General features: G+C 43.5%; 1 protein-coding gene across 1 annotated transcript in view; it reads right to left on the bottom strand.

Annotated features, from left to right (window-relative positions):
* Positions 1-18,970, bottom strand: part of LOC141121725 (uncharacterized) — a 242,457-nt gene that overhangs the window by 109,446 nt on the left and 114,041 nt on the right. Inside the window, exons 16-21 of the mRNA XM_073611436.1 lie at positions 18,697-18,794; positions 18,389-18,607; positions 18,103-18,309; positions 17,817-18,023; positions 17,555-17,696; positions 12,215-12,938 (exon numbers count right to left, since the gene is read on the bottom strand). Coding sequence (XP_073467537.1) covers positions 12,215-12,938; positions 17,555-17,696; positions 17,817-18,023; positions 18,103-18,309; positions 18,389-18,607; positions 18,697-18,794 — 1,597 coding nt within the window. The remainder of the gene's footprint in view (positions 1-12,214; positions 12,939-17,554; positions 17,697-17,816; positions 18,024-18,102; positions 18,310-18,388; positions 18,608-18,696; positions 18,795-18,970) is intronic.

Here is an 18,970-nt window from a genome sequence, read left to right as displayed (position 1 = left end):
CGGTATCAAACTTCCTTGATGACTTCTCTGCCTGGCTACCCTTCTTTCTCTCTTCTGAAATTCCAACAATCATTCTTGGTGACTTCAACATCCCTGTTAATCTTAACACTCCTGCTACTTCTAAGCTGCTGAGCCTAACCCCCTTTTGACCTAAAACAATGGATACATGCTTCTATTCACTCTGTTGGCAACTGCCTTGACCTCATATTCTCCTACCTATGCACTCCGCACATCCTCTCCAATATTCCTTTTCCTCTCTCTGATCACCACCTTATTAGTTTCACTCTCTCCTTGTCTGCCTCCTTGCCTTTCAACTACCAAACTATTACCCGTAGAAACCTTCGCCATCTTAACCCTTCTCTTTTTTTTTCTGCTACAGATTGTCTCTACGACAAAATCTCATCCTTGTCCTGCCCCAACTTGGCCACTTCTGTCTACAACAGTTCACTGTCATCCACCCTGGATACCTTCGCCCCCTCACTACACACAGAATCAGGCCCCGACCACTACAACCCTGGCAGACAGACAATACCAGAAGCCTCCAAAACCGTAGCTGTGCTCTTGAGCATCTGTGGCGTAAGACTAAGTCACAGCAAGATTTCAGCCAATATAAATCTGCCCTCCAAAAATACCATTCCTGCATCCACACTGCCAAACAGACCTACTTTATCACTCTCATCAACACCCTCTCACGCATTCCCCATCAACTCTTTTCTACCTTTACCACTCTACTTCATCCTCCATTACCTCCACCCACTAACTTACTCACTGCCCAGGAGATTGCTGATCAATTCAAAAATAAGATTGAGACAATTCGTCTTGAGATCTCCGCTCTATAGATATCTCCCTCACTTTACACTTCTTGTCCTCCTGCATAATCAATACTTCCCTCTTTTAACCCAGCTGCTATAGAGGAAGTCACTAAACTTTTTTCTAAAGCCCACCTAACCTTCTGCCCCCTGAACCCTGTTCCTTCTCAAATACTATGGTCACCATCTGACTCTATCCTACACTCCATAACTCACATCCTCAACCTCTCACTCTCTACTGGCATCTTCCCCAACCCCCTAAAACATGCGCTAGTCACTCCCATACCAAAAAAGGCTTCACTAGACCCCACCAATCTTAACAACCTAAGACCCATCTCTTTACCCCCTTTTGCCTCCAAACTCCTTGAACGTTTAGTCTACAACCGGCTGAGCGACCACCTCATTGAGAATAACCTTCTTGATCCCCTTCAGTCTGGATTTCGCCCACAGCACTCCATAGAAACTGCCCTCCTAAAACTCACAAACGACTTACTAACAGTCAAAACCAATGGTCATTATTCCATACTCTTCCTCTTGGACCTTTCTGCTGCCTTTGATACAGTTGACCACCCCCTCCTGCACTCTCCACTGGTTCGAATCTTACCTCATCTCATCGTACCTTCAGTGTCACTTACAACTCCACTTCCTCCTCTCCAACTCCTCTTACCATTGGGGTCCCCCAAGGTTCTGTCCTTGGACCTCTACTATTCTCGATCTACACATCCTCCCTGGGTCAACTGATAGCCTCCCATGGCTTCCACTACCATTTATATGCTGATGACACCCAAATATATCTCTCTGCCCCTCAGCTCACCCCATCAATCTCCTCACACATCACTGATTTACTAACAGACATATCAGCCTGGATGTCAAACCACTTCCTCAAACTGAATCTAAAACTGAGCTCTTAATATTTCCTCCCCCACGTGCCCCTTCCCCTGACTTCTCTGTCAAGATCAATGGCACATCTATCAGTCCGTCCCCACAAGCCAGGGTGCTAGGGGTAACCTTAGACTCTGAACTGTCCTTTCAGGCCCACATACAATCCCTGTGCCAATCATGCCGCCTTAGCCTCCGCAACATTTCCAGAATATGCCCCTTTTTAACTAATGACACCACCAAGCTTCTAATTCACTCTCTGGTTATCTCTCGCCTCGACTACTGCAACTCCCTCCTCATTGGATTACCTTTACATAGACTATCCCCCCTTCAGTCCATAATGAATGCTGCTGCAAGACTCATCCACCTTACCAACCATTCAGTGTCCTCCACCCCTCTCTGCCAATCCCTGCACTGGCTTCCACTCACCCAACGAATAAAATTCAAAGTACTAACAATAATTTACAAAGCCACCCATAACTCTGCCCCTAGCTACATCACTAACCTAGTCCCAAAATACCAACCATGCCACTCTCTTCAGTCCTCCCAAGACCTCCTGCTCTCTAGCTCCCTTGTCACCTCCTCCCATGGTCACCTCCTGGATTTCTCCAGAACTTTTCCCATCCTTTGGACCTCCCTACCCCAATCTGTCCGATTGTCCCTTAATCTATTCATCTTTAGACGATCCCTGAAAACCCTTCTCTTTAAAGAAGCCTATCCTGCTTCTAACTAACACTGTTCTACTTCCTCCATCAACTCATCCCCCACAGCTATTATCTTTTGTATCAATTGACCCTTCCTTTTTAGATTGTAAGCTCTAATGAGCAGGGCCCTCTGATTCCTCTTGTACCAAATTGTAATGTAACTGTAATGTCTGGCTTTATTTTGTTCAGCGCTGCGCAAACTGTTGGCGCTATATAAAACCTGTATAATAATAAATAATAATACGGGTAGTCTTATGTGTGGGTCGTGATCGGATGTGAGAAGCCAGGAAGTTCCTGCTCCTTACAGGAATAAAAGCAGTAGTTGTCCGGGGGTTGGGCTTTTGATGGGGCCCTGGTTAAACCAGGGTACTGAATAGTGCACTAAAATGGTGGTGCCTTTTAACAGCCTTATAGTCCATTTGCCCTTGTGCATAGATTATAGTGAGCAAAAAGGAAAAGAAAAAGGGGCTTCAAATGAGGTATCTGGGTCGCACGTTCCTGATGCGTGCATAACTGGAGAAGCCACTTTTAGTCAATGGGCAAGTCTAGAGGCTGTCATTGGTGTATCCCTGAGAATGTGGTAATTTATATGAATTCTTCAGTCCCCTGCAAGGGACTCCTACCTCACAGTTGTAGAGGAAGAACGCTTGCGGTTCCCTGAGTTCCGATTGGATCAGGCTTGCTGCCAGGGTTGGGGTGCTGGTACTGTTTGGATATTCAAGGAGAATCTCCAGTCAGGGAAATCCACAGGTTCCAGGTTCAGTTGCAACAGGAAACGTGGAAGGTCGTCTTTAGTGCGTAGGGTGGCAGATTTTCCATCCCTTCCCACGTGGAGGCTGAAGGGGAACCCCCACCTATAAGTGATGCCTGCTGTGCGTAGTGATTCCAGGAGGGGGTGTAATGCCCTGCGCTGCATCAAAGTGCGATGGGACAAGTCCTGGTAAAAGAACAGGTAGGCTCCATCAAAATCAAAGTAGGGGCATTTGCGCATAAGCTGCAAGATTTGATCCTTGACTGTATATTTGTGCAGTTTGCAGATTATGTCACGTGGATTGTCTGCATCCTGTGAGAGGGGTCAGAGGGCCCTGTGTGCCCTATCAATCTCAACTGTTGGGGGGGAGACCTAGGAGTTCCTTGAATATGCCTTGCAGCGTGGGAATAATGTCTTTGGCTCCTGTTGCCTCTGGTAACCCCCTTATACGTATATTGGATCTGCGGCTGCGATTCTCATAATCATCTAGCTGTGAGATTAGAGTCTCTATTTGGTGATCCTGGGCTGTGCACTTGTCCCTAAGCTGGGTGATGGCAGGCAGTGCTTCCTCCACTGATTGCTCCAGTGTCTCCAACCTGTTGCCTAGTTGAGTGGCGTCTGCTTTCAGCTGCTCTATGTCCTGTTTAAAGGCCTTTTCAACTCTGGTGGCAAAACGATCCAGGTCCTCTCTTGTGGGGAGAGACCATATATGCTGTTTTAAGTCCCGGTCCCCCGCCAGCTCTGAAACGTCTGATCCCTGATCTAATGAGGCCGATGAGCCAGGGGATTCAGGAGGGGCAATATCTCTTACCAGTTGTGGAGTCTGGATAGGGGACATAGCAGGTTGTGGCTGTGTTTTCCGGTCCCCGCTGCAGCGTCAGTCCCTAGGCCCTTCCCAGCCGCCATTTTAGGTGACCCACCATGCAGCTGCCCTCTGCCACCAAAATACACTCCTATGGAGCCTGTACTGTGTTGTGTGGGGCCCCTGTGTCTTGAGGAGGCTCTCCGGTGCTGGGACATACCGGTGGGGTTCGTGTAGGAGCGCAGTATCCGCTGGATCAAGCTGATTTAGCTGCTGGGTGTGAGGAGCTCTGGAGGTCTGCTTCCTCACTCAGCCATGTCCAAGTAATGCCCCAGGGATTAGGGTTTTATTCAAACCTTTTCACAGTACCAAAACCGAATGGGGATGTCGAACCCATTCTAGTTCTCAAAGATCTAAATCGGTTTCTGAATATCCGCTCTTTTCGCATGGAGTCAATCCGATCAGTAGTCTCCATTCTACAAGGTGGAGAACTTCTAGCGTCAATTGACATCAAGGATGCTTACCTCCATGTACCTATTTTTCCCGCTCACCAGAAATATCTACGCTTCGAGAAAGAAAATCTTCATTTTCAGTCTGTAGCTCTGCCTTCGGTCTAGCTACTGCACCTCGAGTGTTTACAAAGGTCCTGGCTCCTCTTCTAGCCAGATTATGGGCTCAAGGTATAATGATTCTAGCCTACTTAGACGATCTGCTCTTGACAGACCAGTCGGTAGGTCCGCTTAGACCAGAGTTTGGTCACCACAGTCAGTTACCTGGAGCACCTAGGTTGGAGTCTCAGCCTAGAAAAATCTTCCTTAAAACCATCAAGGAGATTGGAATACTTGAGTCTGATCATAGATACAGCTCAGAAGAGGGTGTTCTTGCCCCAGGGAAAGATCAGTGCCATAAGGGAACGGATTCAGGTGCTCAAAACTAAGAAGAATCCTTCTATTCGACTTTGCATGAGATTGTTGGGAAAGATGGTGGCTTCGTTCGAGGCCGTTCCTTATGCTCAATTTCATTAGAGACTACTGCAAAACAGTATCCTATCGACCTGGAACAAGAAGGTCAAAGCTCTGGACTTCCCAATGCATTTATCTCCAAAGGTACGCCAAAGCCTCAGTTGGTGGTTGATAGACAAGAATCTGCAGAAAGGAAAATTCTTCCTACCAGTTACTTGGAAGGTGGTAACAACAGATGCCAGCCTTTCGGGTTGGGGAGCAGTCCTGGAAGAAGCGACTGTCCAGGGGAAATGGTCCAGATCAGAAATGACCCTGCCCATCAATATTCTAGAGATTCGGGCAGCACGCCTGGCCCTGAAGGCCTCGACGTTTAGATTACGGAATTGTCCTGTCAGGATCCAATCCGACAATGCCACAGCAGTGGCCTATATCAATCACCAAGGGGGCACGAGAAGTCGTGCGGCTCAGAGAGAGGTGAATCATATCCTAACTTGGGCAGAAGACAACATATCTTACCTGTCGACAGTCTTCATTCCAGGAATAGAGAATTGGCAGGCGGACTACTTAAGTCGCCAGCAGTTGTTCCCGGGAGAATGGTCTCTTCACCCAAACATCTTTCGGACAATTTGTCAAAAATGGGGAATTCCGGACGTGGATCTGTTTGTGTCCAGGTTCAACAAAAAGATCGACAACTTTGTGTCAAGAACAAAAGGATCCACTGGCATGCGGAACAGATGCCTTGGTATTCCCGTGGAATCAGTTTTCACTGATTTATGCATTCCCTCCTGTTCTGCTGCTTCTGTGACTTCTTCACAGGATCAAGCAGGAAAGGAAGTCTGTGATTCTTGTAGCCCCAGGAGATCTTTGTATACAGAACTCGTAAAGATGGCGGTAGGAGTCCAATGGACCCTACGGCCACGTCCAGACCTTCTCTTGCAAAGTCCGGTATTCCATCCTACCTTACAAACGCTCAGTTTAATGGTTTGGCTATTGAGACCCACATTCTGAAGAAGCAGGGGCTGTCAGGTTCAGTGGTGTCTACCTTGGTTAATGCAAGGAAGCCAGCCTCCAGAGTCATATATTATAGAGTCTGGAAGGCATATGTCTCCTGGTGTGAATCCAGGGGTTTGCACCCCAGGAAATATGTCATAGGTAGAATCCTCGATTTTCCACAGATAGGGTTAGAAATGAAGCTGGCCTTGAGCACTATCAAAAGCCAGGTTTCAGCCTTGTCGGTATTATTTTAATGACCACTTGCTTCACATTCTTTGGCTCGTAGCTTTATTCAGGAGGTAACGTGTCTTAATCCTCCAGTTAGGTCACCCCTGAACCCTTGGGACTTTAATTTAGTTCTGTTGGCATTACAAAAACAGCCTTTTGAGCCGATACAACAGATTCCATTGGTCCTCCTGACAAGGAAACTAGTTTTTCTGGTAGCCATATCTTCTGCAAGAAGGGTATCAGAGTTGGCTGCTCTTTCTTGTAAAGAGCCATATTTAATTATTCACAAGGATAAGGTGGTATTGCGTCCTCATCCTAATTTTCTACCGAAGGTAGTGTCAGGTTTTCATCTAAACCAGGATATTGTCCTGCCTTCATTTTTCCCAGAACCCTGTTCTGCAGAAGAAAAATCACTACTTTCTCTTGATGTCGTGAGAGCTGTAAAAGTCTATTTGAAAGCGACTGCTCAGATTTGAGAAAAGGTCCTAAAAGAGGACAGGCAGCATCAAAATCTACTTTTTTAAATGGATTTGACAAGTAATTGTTCAAGCTTATGGTTTAAAGAGGAAAATTCCACCTTTTCAAATTAAAGCGCACTCTACCAGGGCTGTCAGTGCTTCCAGGGCAGTGCATCACAAAGCCTCCATGGCTCAAATCTGCAAGGCCGCAACTTGATCTTCTGTCCATACATTTACCAGATTCTAACAAGTAGATGTAAAGGGTCATGAGGGTATTGCCTTTGGGTGCAGTGTGCTGCAAGCAGCAGTATAAGCCCTCTGATCTCATGGTGCCCTAATTTTGTTGTGTTTCCCTCCCTTCAGTTGGCATTGCTCTGGGACATCCCACATAGTAAACTACTATGGCTCTGTGTCCCGTTATGTACGATTAAGAAAATAGGATTTTTAGCCAAGTATTATTCTACACATTTTTTTTTATTTTGCATTAAAAGTAGGATTTTTATAACAGCCTACCTGTAAAATCCTTTTCTTTGAAGTACATCATGGGACACAGAGGTCCCACCCTTCTTTCTGGTATACACGTGCATTGCTACAAAAACTGAGTTACTCCCAGTAGTGGGAGGGGTTATATAGGGAGTGGACTTCCTGTCTTAGGGTGTGCCAGTGTCCATCACCTGAAGGTGGCCTTTAACCCACATAGTAACTACTATGGCTCTGTGTCCCGTGATGTACTTCAAAGAAAAGGATTTTACAGGTAGGCTGTTATAAAAATCCTACTTTTAATGCAAAATAAAAAAAAATGTGTAGAATAATACTTGGCTATGTGTTTTACTTCAAATGATAGTTTGGAAGTAGGCAGTTACAGTATCTCACAAAAGTGAGTACACCCCTTACATTTTTGTAAATATTTTATTATATCTTTTGACAACATTGAAGAAATTACACTTTGCTACAATGTAAAGTAGTGCGAGTACAGCTTGTATAACAGTGTCACTCTAACGTAAACACTAATTTATTAAAAATACAATCAACAGACTCACATGTTTGTAGATCATCAAAAGCATAAAGAACAAGTAGCAGTAATTGTGATGGGTCCACCCAATGCGTTTCTGCTAAAGAGCCGTCATCTGGGGCGCGGACCCCCTACACATCACCGCTTATAAAAGGCTAATGACCCCATGTGGAAGTGCCACATCACTGAGTCACATCACTTCCGGTTACTTGAACCATAAAACATATTAAATTATATGATATATCAATAATCAGGATAGTATAATGCCTATAAGTAAAAATAACAGATTTAAATTAGAAAAATTGTGAATAAATAAGAGGAAAGGCTGGCCACAAAGAAACGGAACCAAGCCTCGTTTTTGCGATAAGTCATGACGTCACTACGCTCTGATGTATCGCAGGGAGCAAACCAAGCCTCATAATGAGGATGGCCATGTGACTCCCTGTGAAGATAGTCATCTGGGAAGGTCGCTTGCGGCGTGATTACTTTACAAGCGACGCATCTAAGTCAGCAGCCGGGATTCATCTTAATGAACAGAAAAAAACGTCTATTGGCTCACATAAACACAATATAAGCATCGACCCGGCCACAAAAAAGGAACTTACAAGCTTATGCCTAAAGTGGACACAAAGAAATGTTTTACTAAACAAAGATTAGAAAACATATGTGGCAAATCCTAATAATATGCGATCTAACCTCAGCTAGACCAATGATCATAAATAATAGCTAAATGGCAACTACCAATAGGGGTCACTAACACATAAAAAATGATGGGCAATTAAAATAATAAGTGTTCATCTATCATAGCAGCATTAACATTATTTAGATGTTACGATAAAAAGTAGGTGTATTACGTATAGTGACAATATATTGTGTCAAAAAGTAAGATAAAAATTGAATAAAAATGAAATGAAAAAATATTTTAAAAATAAAATGAAGGAAGAAAAACATTCCTATTACGCTTGGTTGATATACGAATTGATGTCCCACTCCACATTCATTCCTTGTGGGAAGTGGGTCTGCAATTCGTATATCCAGAAAGTTTCCATACGGGACCCCCTTTCCCTGGAAGGTCTACCGAAACAGACTCACCCAAGTACTCGGTGGGGCTCCCCCGAAGGTAGACCCCATGACAGAGGGCAAACCAAGCCAAAAGGCCTATGTCCACCCCCTCCCAAGACTTTCAGGGTAGGCCCCGGAACCCGCACCCTACTCATCACACAGTGACAAAACGTGTACACACCAAACAAAAAGATACAAAAAAGTGACAAATACTGGGGAAAAATAAATAGGAAAGTGGGGAAGAAGGAAGTGGGAGAAGTGAAAGCGTGACCATTGTGCAATACAATGGCTAGGCCCTTCGGCCAGGAATAAAAATTTCCCCTGGTCCTAGCCAAAAGGCTCTGCCCTAGAGGCAGGTGTGAAAAACTTACCCTTGTGGAATAGTGCTATTGCTGGTCCTCAGGCTTTGGAATATTCAATTGATTGGATTTCTTATTATCTTTCTGATTCAGGGGTCATGATTTGACTTTGTGAGAGTTCAGAAATGAGTTCATCCTATCTCTTTCATCATTTTCTGCATTTTTATCCATTCCTTTTTGGAATTGGAGGTGCATAATCAACTTTCAAGCCTGGGAACTTATCAAAGGATTCCTGGTATAGGGTAAAAGTTATATTCAATTTTCCTGGGTTTGGAATTAAAATTGATTGGGGATTATTCGTTGCCCCGTGTCTAATTGTCTTCATCACTCAGCCTTGTAGTTTTTGGACCATTACCAGTGGCTGTACCTTAGATACAACCCCCTCTATGGCTATACCTGATGATCCGATCTATCATATCCCTATGACTCTGGAGCCTCAATTTACATATCAAAAGTATTTGAATATACAGGTAATCAATATGACCAATAATTGCTTTGGCGCTATGCATTTTGCCAATTCATGAATGTTTTCAATTTGTAAACTTGTGTTATATATCCTTGGTGTTTTGTGACTATTTATTGTCCTATCTTTCTAAAAATTCTTTCTACTTCTAGTGCTCACTGTGCCTGATATCAATACATTCTCCTGAAGACGCCAATTACCAAGGCGAAACATGTAGAGATTAAATCAGTTTGCACTTGTATTAGTACTGTAATATCAATACTTACCTTTTGGATGTTTATTTTTAATGTTCCAATAAATTTCTACTTTTTATAAATGATTTTGTTATAATTGTGCACCTTAAAAATCCCAAATACATCCTCGAATTTCTATTTATCTATCAAGGGATATGGTGCTGTATCTTTACTAGATGATAAGCAAAATACCTTTTTCTCCTTAGGATCTATACACAAATGTCTTTCTTTTCTATTTTAACCCCTTGCCTCGGACACTTTCAACCCCTCCTGCCCAGGTCAATATTAAGCTTTCAGCGCTCTCACACTTTGAATGACATTCGCGTGGTCATGTAACACTGTACCCAAATGACATTTTTATTATTTTTTTTTTTAGACAGCTAGAGCTTTCTTTTGGTGGTATTTAATCACCACTGGGGTTTTTTATATTTACTAAACAAAGGAAAAAAGCCTGAATATTTGGGGAAAAAAAAGTTTTTCATAGTTTTTTATAAAATTTAGTAAATAAGTAATTTTTCTCCTTCATTGATGTGCGCTGATGAGGAGGCACTAATAGGCAGCACTTATGGATGCTGATACTGCATGGATAGGTTGCAATGATGAGCACTGCTAGGCTGCACTGAGTTGGCACTGACAAGCAGCACTGGTGGGCACTGTTGAGGCTGCACTGATGATCAGCGCCCTGATTGTCAGTGCAGATGCCCCCCGCTGAGGAATAATGATTACCAGCATTTCCTGTTTACACTGTGAATAGCTGTTCTTGGACACAGCTGATCACATGGTAAAGAGCCTACGTCATAGACTCTTTACCATGATAGGGGATGTTCCATGTCCCAGGGACACGTCACACCACCGATCACCAAGCTATGCAACCCCACGGGGGACATATGACATCCTCCCAGAACAAGAGTGCGCCCGCCTGTCCATCATTTCACTATATGGTGGGCAGAAAGCAGTTAAACTGAATGGGTTGTTTTACAAGGTGAGGGCTTACATACACTTTACCTTCTATCCATCAGTGTGTACTGTACTCATAAGTGTATGATCTCAGATGTTAGTATGAAACCATGTCTGACCGAGGAAACTAAGGGGTCTACTCATAGAAAATTAATTCAGCTGTTACAAATTATAACCATAATTTAACACATTGATTACCTATGATTGTCAGCTCCATCTAGTTGCCATAAAACTGTATTTTTCATGAATCAGTAAAAATAGCGCAATACCGCATTATGGCCACTAGATGGAGCCAAGGAAATCAGTGTATGAAACAAAATATGGCCAATATTCATCATGGCTGGGTGAATGCTGGACACATTCGTTCAACTATTTTTTTTTTTTAAATAGACCTCTAAGTGTTTGTGAAAGATTACACTACAAAATGTACTCAGACAATGAAAGGTAATGACTCCATTTTTTTTCTACTGCTACTGATAGCCAACACGGTACAACACTTCATCCATGTCTTTGGTGAACTTCACCGATGAACCCATCATTCTGAGAAAACTAGGAGAGGGCTTAACAGGACGCCATTTCTTTGTGCCGATGTAGCAGGAGTTGCCAGCAGTCAGCTGAATGTAACATGAAGAAGAATGGTGCCAAATAAACAAAAGGCGGAAAATGACATGGACTTTTACTGTATTGTTCATTTAAGCACAAGAGACTCCATCTTGCTCGCAATGTTACACTGTCTCCAAGTGCTTTACCTAAGTACACAGAATATCACACAGCTTTCCTAGAAGTTTTCTCTCTCTCTCTCCCTACTCAAGGTTTCAATTTTACAACTGTTAGACATAGCTGATGATATATGAAAAGTGACATTCACCAGGTTTTTAAATATTCCATTCACCAGTTTTTAATAACATTTCACACCTCCCCCTTTCGTATCTTCTGGATAAAATAGAATGTAATAATACATGTCAGAATAGATACTTAAAACACAGTGATTGTGTCCTGTGAATCTGTTCCTGCATATGCAGAGTTAGGTTTTATGGTCAGTGTTCAAACCAGAGATTTACAGAACACTTTTAACTGATGACCTGTAAAGGTTTTATAGCGTCACTTATGAGCAATGTATGGGTATTGAGATGGGGAACTCTGATCTCCTTATAAACAGTTTCTTACATGATGATCACCCATTGAGTATATCTGAGGTGTATATCAGGGTGTGCTTCTTCCCCACAGGAGACCTGGAATGTCCAGTAACATTCATATAGAAGACAATTCCTGCACTCAGATCACTAATACACCTCAAGGGTTGTGTAGGATCCCTGATGTACAGGAAGACAGGACTTCAGCGAGGAACAATTCCCTCACTCGGAACAGGATAGGGGCTTTTCCCTCATGTGAGACTTCTGATGTTTGTAAAGATTGGACTTATCTGAAAAACATTTCCTGCACTCAGGACAGGAATACGGCTTCTCCCCTGTGTGAGATCTCCGATGTGTGTCAAGATGGGACTTCTGTGAAAAACATTTCCCACACTCAGGACAGGAATACGGCTTCTCCCCCGTGTGAGATCTCAGATGCCTGTAAAGATCGGACTTCTGCAAAAAGCATTTCCCACACTCAGGACAGGAATACAGCTTTTCGCCTGTGTGAGATCTCTGATGTGTATAAAGATCGGACTTCTGTGAAAAACATTTCCCACATTCAGGACAGGAATATGGCTTCTCTCCAGTGTGACATCTCTGATGTGTGTAAAGAATGGAATTGACTGAAAAACATTTTCCGCACTCAGAACAGGAATACGGCTTCTCTCCCGTGTGACATCTCTGATGTATGTAAAGATTGGACTTCTGTGAAAAACATTTCCCGCACTCAGGACAGCAATATGGCTTTACCCCCATGTGAGATCTCTGATGTCTGTAAAGATCAGACTTCTGTGAAAAACATTTCCCGCACTCAGGACAGGAATACAGCTTCTCCCCCGTGTGAGATCTCTGATGTCTGTAAAGATTAGTCTTATTTGAAAAACACTTCCCGCACTCAGGACAGGAAAACCTCTTATCTACTGGAAGTATGGCACCATCCCTCACAGTCTGAGGTTCCTCAGGATAAGAGGAATACGATGGTCCATCTACACTGTGTGGTGCCGGATGGACATTTGAGGTAGCTGGGTTTTCTCCTGGACTATACTGTGTGATGTCCTCATCTTCTACTTTACAGTCTGGAAACAAAGTGAGACAATCCTCTGAGGTTTTCCTCGTCTCCCGTCCATGTACTAAAATAGGAATAAAAAGATTATTACTAGACATGAGCAGATTGGTTCCCCTAAACCAGGACTCCGCCCACATCAGGCAGCTTTGTCTCTGAGGATATTACAATTCCACCCTCAAGGTAACTAGTAAATGGGTCCTCTGATCTCCTACCAGTTCATGTTTTTATTCATGGACCTTAGTCAGATAGTGAGGAAATAACGAGAACTGTCTTTTATAGGGGTGACAGTGATGAGGAGATCATAGGACGAGTGTCCCCACCCCCTCTATCACTCATTGCAATCTTCCCAACACAAGAAGTCCTGCACTTCCTTATTTAGTCCATGATTTAGTCATGAATAACAGCGGCACAAAGGGGGATATATTCTCCAAGCAGTCACTAAGTGGCACACTTAAGTTGAATAAAAATTACAGCTTTAATGAAAAGATAAAAATTTAATACAAATTAGCCAAGCGTTCGATACCTTCACCAACCACAATTAAAATAAAGACAACGTTGTCTAATTCACAGGATAAGCAGCTGCGCACACACCCATACATCCAGCCATTCACTCCTGTAGAGCTGTGTACCCCGCTTATGAAGCAAGTTCAAATAATTAGGAACCTCATCTGAGGTTTCCACTCTTTTCTATATATAATGATATATGCAGCGCGTCATACATAGCCGGGCTCATGAGTGACACAATTACAAAGATTGTGGTTGCAATTCGGGAAGGGCCAGTTACTAAATAGTTGTCTGAAATCTTCCTAATAGGTAAAGGAGGTAAAACTGTCCAAAACAGAGTCCTCTTCTTGTGGAAGGAGAGTATAATCAGACTTTTACTTTTCAAATGAGGTGGGTGTGTTGGCATAGAAGGGACCTGCGGCCGGGGATAGACTGCTTAAAGAATGGATGTAAATGGGGGTCACTGTGAAGATGTCAAGATCTCACCACCTAGGTCTTGCATCCACTTCAAGTTCCATATCAGAACATCCCCCTCCATAATATATATATATATATATATATATATATATATATATATATATATATATATATATATATATAGCAGTGGGTAGAGTCGAGAGAGCAGAAGTGAGGACTATGTAATGTACAACATATTATATAAGATACAACAAATCTATATAGTATCACAATTATGTAATGTACAACATAGAGCAGTGCCGGGACAAGTTCATATGGTGCCCAGGGAGAAAATTGCAAAGAGTCAGTGTCTTTTCAAAACCAGTTTGAGATAATAACCCACAGCATAAATGGCAATTTCTGTGAAAATCACCCGCAGCATCAGTGCCAGTTTATGCAAACACAATAATAACCCCCAGCATTGGTGTCAGTAGCAGCAATAACAACCCCCAGCATTAGTGCCAGTTTATGTAATAAAAAAAGCCCGGCATTGGTGTCAGTTTAGGCAGTAATAGCCGCTAGCATAGATGGCAGTTTCTCTAAAAATAACCCCCAGCATCAGTGCCAGTTTATGTAATAAAAAAAGCCCAGCATTGGTGGCAGTTTAGGTATTAATAACCCCTAGCATAGATGACAGTTTCTGCAATCATAACCCCAGGCACTGATGTTAGTAGCAGAAATAATAACCCCCAGCATCAATGCCAGTTTCTGCAATACTGTAAAAAAAAAACAGCATTGGTGTCAGTTTAGGTAGTAATAACCCCTAGCGTAGATGGCAGTTTCTGTAATAATAACCTCCAATATCAGTGTCAGTTTATGCAATGACAACCCCCAGCATCAGTGCCAGTTTACGCAATAGTAACCCCAGCATTGATGTTAGTAGGTGCAATAACAACCCCCAGCATTGGTGCCCGTTTACGCAACAACAATGATTATCATAAATTACATTTTCCATAACAATAACACCCAACATCAGTGTCGGTTTCCGCAATAATAACCCCCAGGATCAGTGCCAATTTCTGCAAGAATAACCCCCCAGCAATGGTGTCAGTAGCAGGGGAAATAAACCCCGGCATTGGTGTCATTAATAGGAAAAATAACCCCTAGCATCGGTGTCAGTAGCAGGGTAATAACCCTCAGCATTGGTGTCAGTAGCAGGGGAAATAAACCCCAGCATTGGTGTCATTAATAGGGAAAATAACCCCTAGCATCGGTGTCAGTAGCAGGGTAATAACCCTCAGCATTGGTGTCAGTAGCAAGAAAAATAACCCCCAGCATTGGTGTCAGTGGCATTATGCTTTCTAAACCCCCTTTCATTGGTAGCTTCTAAAAGTGGAATTCTGGCCTGAACCAACTAGCCTTAAAAATGCCCTCTTCCTAATGCCCTGTACACACGGTCGGACATTGATCGAACATTCTGACAACAAAATCCATGGATTTTTTCTGACGGATGTTGGCTCAAACTTGTTTTACGTACACACGGGCGCACACAGTTGTCGGAAAATCTGATCGTTCTGAACGCGGTGACGTAAAACACGTACGTCAGGACTATAAACGGGGCAGTAGCCAGTAGCTTTCCTCTCAATTTATTCTGAGCATGCGTAGCACTTTGTGCGTCGGATTTGTGTACACACGATCGGAATTTCTGACAACGGATTTTGTTGTCGGAAAATTTTATAGCAAGCTCTCAAACTTTGTGTGTCTGAAATTCCAATGGAAAATGTGTGATGTAGCCCGAATTTCCAACAACAAGGTCCTATCACACATTTTCCGTCAGAAAATCCGACCGTGTGTACGGGGCATAACACCTATGCTAACCAACCTGGGTTAAAAAAATAAAAAAAAATAATGTACAGTATATTCTTACCTATTTGTAGGTCACTGCAGTGTGGTCAAGTGATCTTCCCTGTGTCAGCCAGCAGTGGCTGCAGGGAAGAGGAACGAGCACTCCAACAACTGCTGGTAAAGCCTGAGTGGTGATGTCACCCATAGACTTCCATGTCCCAGATGTTGCCAGCACTTCCTGCTATCCCTTGCATATGCTACTGGCTCACACAGGGGAGATCACATGACCAGACTGGAGCAGCCTGAAAATAAGTTAGTCAGCATAGGTATTAAAAGGGGGGAGGGGCATTTTTAATGCTAGTTAGGTTTATGCTGGAATTCTATTTTGATGATCAGTGTGGCAATACTATTTAGATATCCCTCCCCATTGCTCATAGATATCCCTCCCCCTTGGTGGTCAGCGGAATTTAGATATCCTTCCTCATTGGTGGTCAGAGGCATTTAGATATCCCTCCCCATTGGTGGTCAGCGGAATTTAGATATCCCCCATTGGTGGTCAGTGGCATATAGATGCCCCCCCAATAGGTGGTCAGTGGCATTTAGATATCCCTCCCCACTGGTGGTCAGTGGCATTTAGATATCCCTCCCCACTGGTGGTCAGCGCCATTTAGATATCCCTCCCCATTGGTCATCAGTGGCATTTAGATATCCCTCCCCATTGGTGGTCAGTGGCATTTAGTTGTCCCCCCAATGGGTGGTCAGCGGCATTTAGATATCCCTCCCAATTGGTGGTCAGTGGCAGTGATAATTAACCCCTTTGTGCTGTGACATTAAGGGGTTAATTAACACAGCCACCGATTTCTAATACATAAGTGACCAGTTGCAATACATTAACCATTTGTGCTACACATTACTAGCCAATGACAGTGTTAGACAGTTAACCTCTTCACCCCCATCACTAACCCCTCCCCCACACTCCCTAAGGTGATAACCAGTCCAGGTCACAGTAAATGACTGTGTTATTTAGTCTCTGTAAATGAACAGAACTTTACACTTGCTACTTCTCCTCCTCTGCCTGCTGCTTGTATTGCTCAGTCCCTCATACCTGCTCCCTTGCGGTGCCACTATCTCTGTCCCCGCCTCTGAATGATGTCATATCAGAGGGCGGGATTAGAAATCATTTGTTGGGAGGAGTTCACTCACAGAGTATGTATGTATGTATGTCTTCCATTAGTGCCGGCAGGGCGCAGGAGGTGCGCAGGGACCACTCCATCACTCGGCTCTCCACTACAGTTCTGCAAGAGCACTGTGTGTGCCAGGTGTGTTGTGGGCCACAGCCCCCAATCGGTGCACTGTCTGCTGTGTTTTTATCCAATGATCACCCTCCATCAGGCTGGCTATTACAAGCACTGCAGCGTGTGATCACTGCACTCCACCTGTGACTCCTGTCCCTTCCACCACCCCTTCTTTTGTCCGGGCCTTGACAGAGGACCCACACGGCTGCCTCCCATCTCCTGAGAATGCACTCAGTGACTTGGGTGTGAGATTATACAGACATATCCCTCCACCCGGCACAGAAAGCAAATAACAGAACAAGTAATCCTGGGAGAATTGTTCTGACAGAGATCTTACTAGACCTGGGTATGGGGCAGATGTTCCAAGACTCATACCCCAGGTGCCTAGGTCTAGTAACACCTATGGTGAAAATGAACATTTTGCTGCCAGGTGAACCCCAAAATCTCCATAAATCCAGTCTAGATACATAAATTGTCTACAGCACAGAGAAGGAAGATTATCGGACAGAAATACAGGAATACAGGATGGGGAACACAGCTCAGGAAAGTGATCAGGCCGATATCCCCCAGTCTCCGCCCTACTTTGGCCCAATCAGTGAGCAGTATGGGTGGAGGAATGTATTTAGTGTTAATGACCCACCTGTGCTGATCTCTGTAGGAGTGTCCTCTTCTATATATGTCCCCGTTATTCCATCCTCCTCCATAGACTGCTGATCATCCCTCACATTCCTCTCTTCTTCTTCTGCTTTAACCTCAAATTCTATATCGATTTGATCTTCACTCTAAATCAAAAAATGAGAGAATATCATCTGTAAAATATAAGCTTTATCACTGTGACATCACATAAAAAATCTACACATTGTCTCCATGAGTCTGTGTTTTATAAGCTCCTTCCCACCAACCTTGTAACAGTGAGGAATGGTGTGATCTTCCTGTGTGGAATCCCAGGAATACAGAGGATGGGGACATCTCTCTGGTGGGTTCCTGGTATTAGGTGGCTCCATCATATCCTTGTGTCCTTCTGAAAACTCCTCCATCATGCCATACGCCCCACCCTCCTCTTTATATTCTTCTTTAACAACAATATTATAATCCTCGAGGATTCCACTCTAAATATATAATAAAATATTAATTGCAACAAACATGCTGTGTATAAATCAGAACTACAAATAATGGTCAATCATCTACCTGATGATGGTGAGGGATGGTGTGATCTTCCTGTGTGGAATCCCGGGAATACAGAGGAGGGGGACATCTCTCTGGTGGGTTCCTGGTATTAGGTGGCTCCATCATATCCTTGTGTCCTTCTGAAAACTCTTCCATCACTCCATACTCCTCATCCTCCTCTTTATACTCTTCTTTAACAACAATATTATAATCCCCGAGATTTCCACTCTAAATATATAATAAAACATTCATTGTAACAAATATGCTGTGTATAAATCAGAACTATCAATAATTGTCAATCATCTACCTGATGATGGTGAGGGATGGTGTGATCTTCCTGTGTGGAATTCCGGGAATACAGAGGACGGGGACATCTCTCTGGTGGGTTTGGGTAGCTGGATGACTCCACCATGGTGTCCTGGTACAGATCTTTGTGTTCTTTTAGAAACTTTGACACTTCCATCACTCCATTCTCATCTTTTATCTCTTCTTTAACCTCAGCTTTAGAATCTCTCAGGTTTCCACTCTGAATATATAATAAAAATGTCATCAATTGTAACAATGCAGATAATGTACAGATCCTAATGATACTATCAGTGATTGTTCCTCATCTACCTGATGATGGTGAGGGATGGTGTGATCTTCCTGTGTGGAATCCTGGGAATATAGAGGATGGTGACATCTCTCTGGTGGGTTCCCATTACTGGATCCATCTGTAGGAAACACACACACTGACTGAATACATTGTTTCTATGTGTTTATCAGATGATGGGGGATCTAAGTGAAGCCTCCATACTGCTCTCTCCTTTACTCCTAAACTCCCTCAAGAACTGGCTCTGTCCATCTCAGTAGATTGCTTTAACTACTTCAATATCAGGCACTTACACCC

Source organism: Aquarana catesbeiana, unplaced genomic scaffold, assembly GCF_042186555.1.
Source record: "Aquarana catesbeiana isolate 2022-GZ unplaced genomic scaffold, ASM4218655v1 unanchor228, whole genome shotgun sequence".
Lineage (NCBI taxonomy): Eukaryota > Metazoa > Chordata > Amphibia > Anura > Ranidae > Aquarana > Aquarana catesbeiana.
The sequence above is the reverse complement of the archived record's forward strand: the minus strand, read 5'-3'. Positions and strand labels throughout refer to the sequence as shown.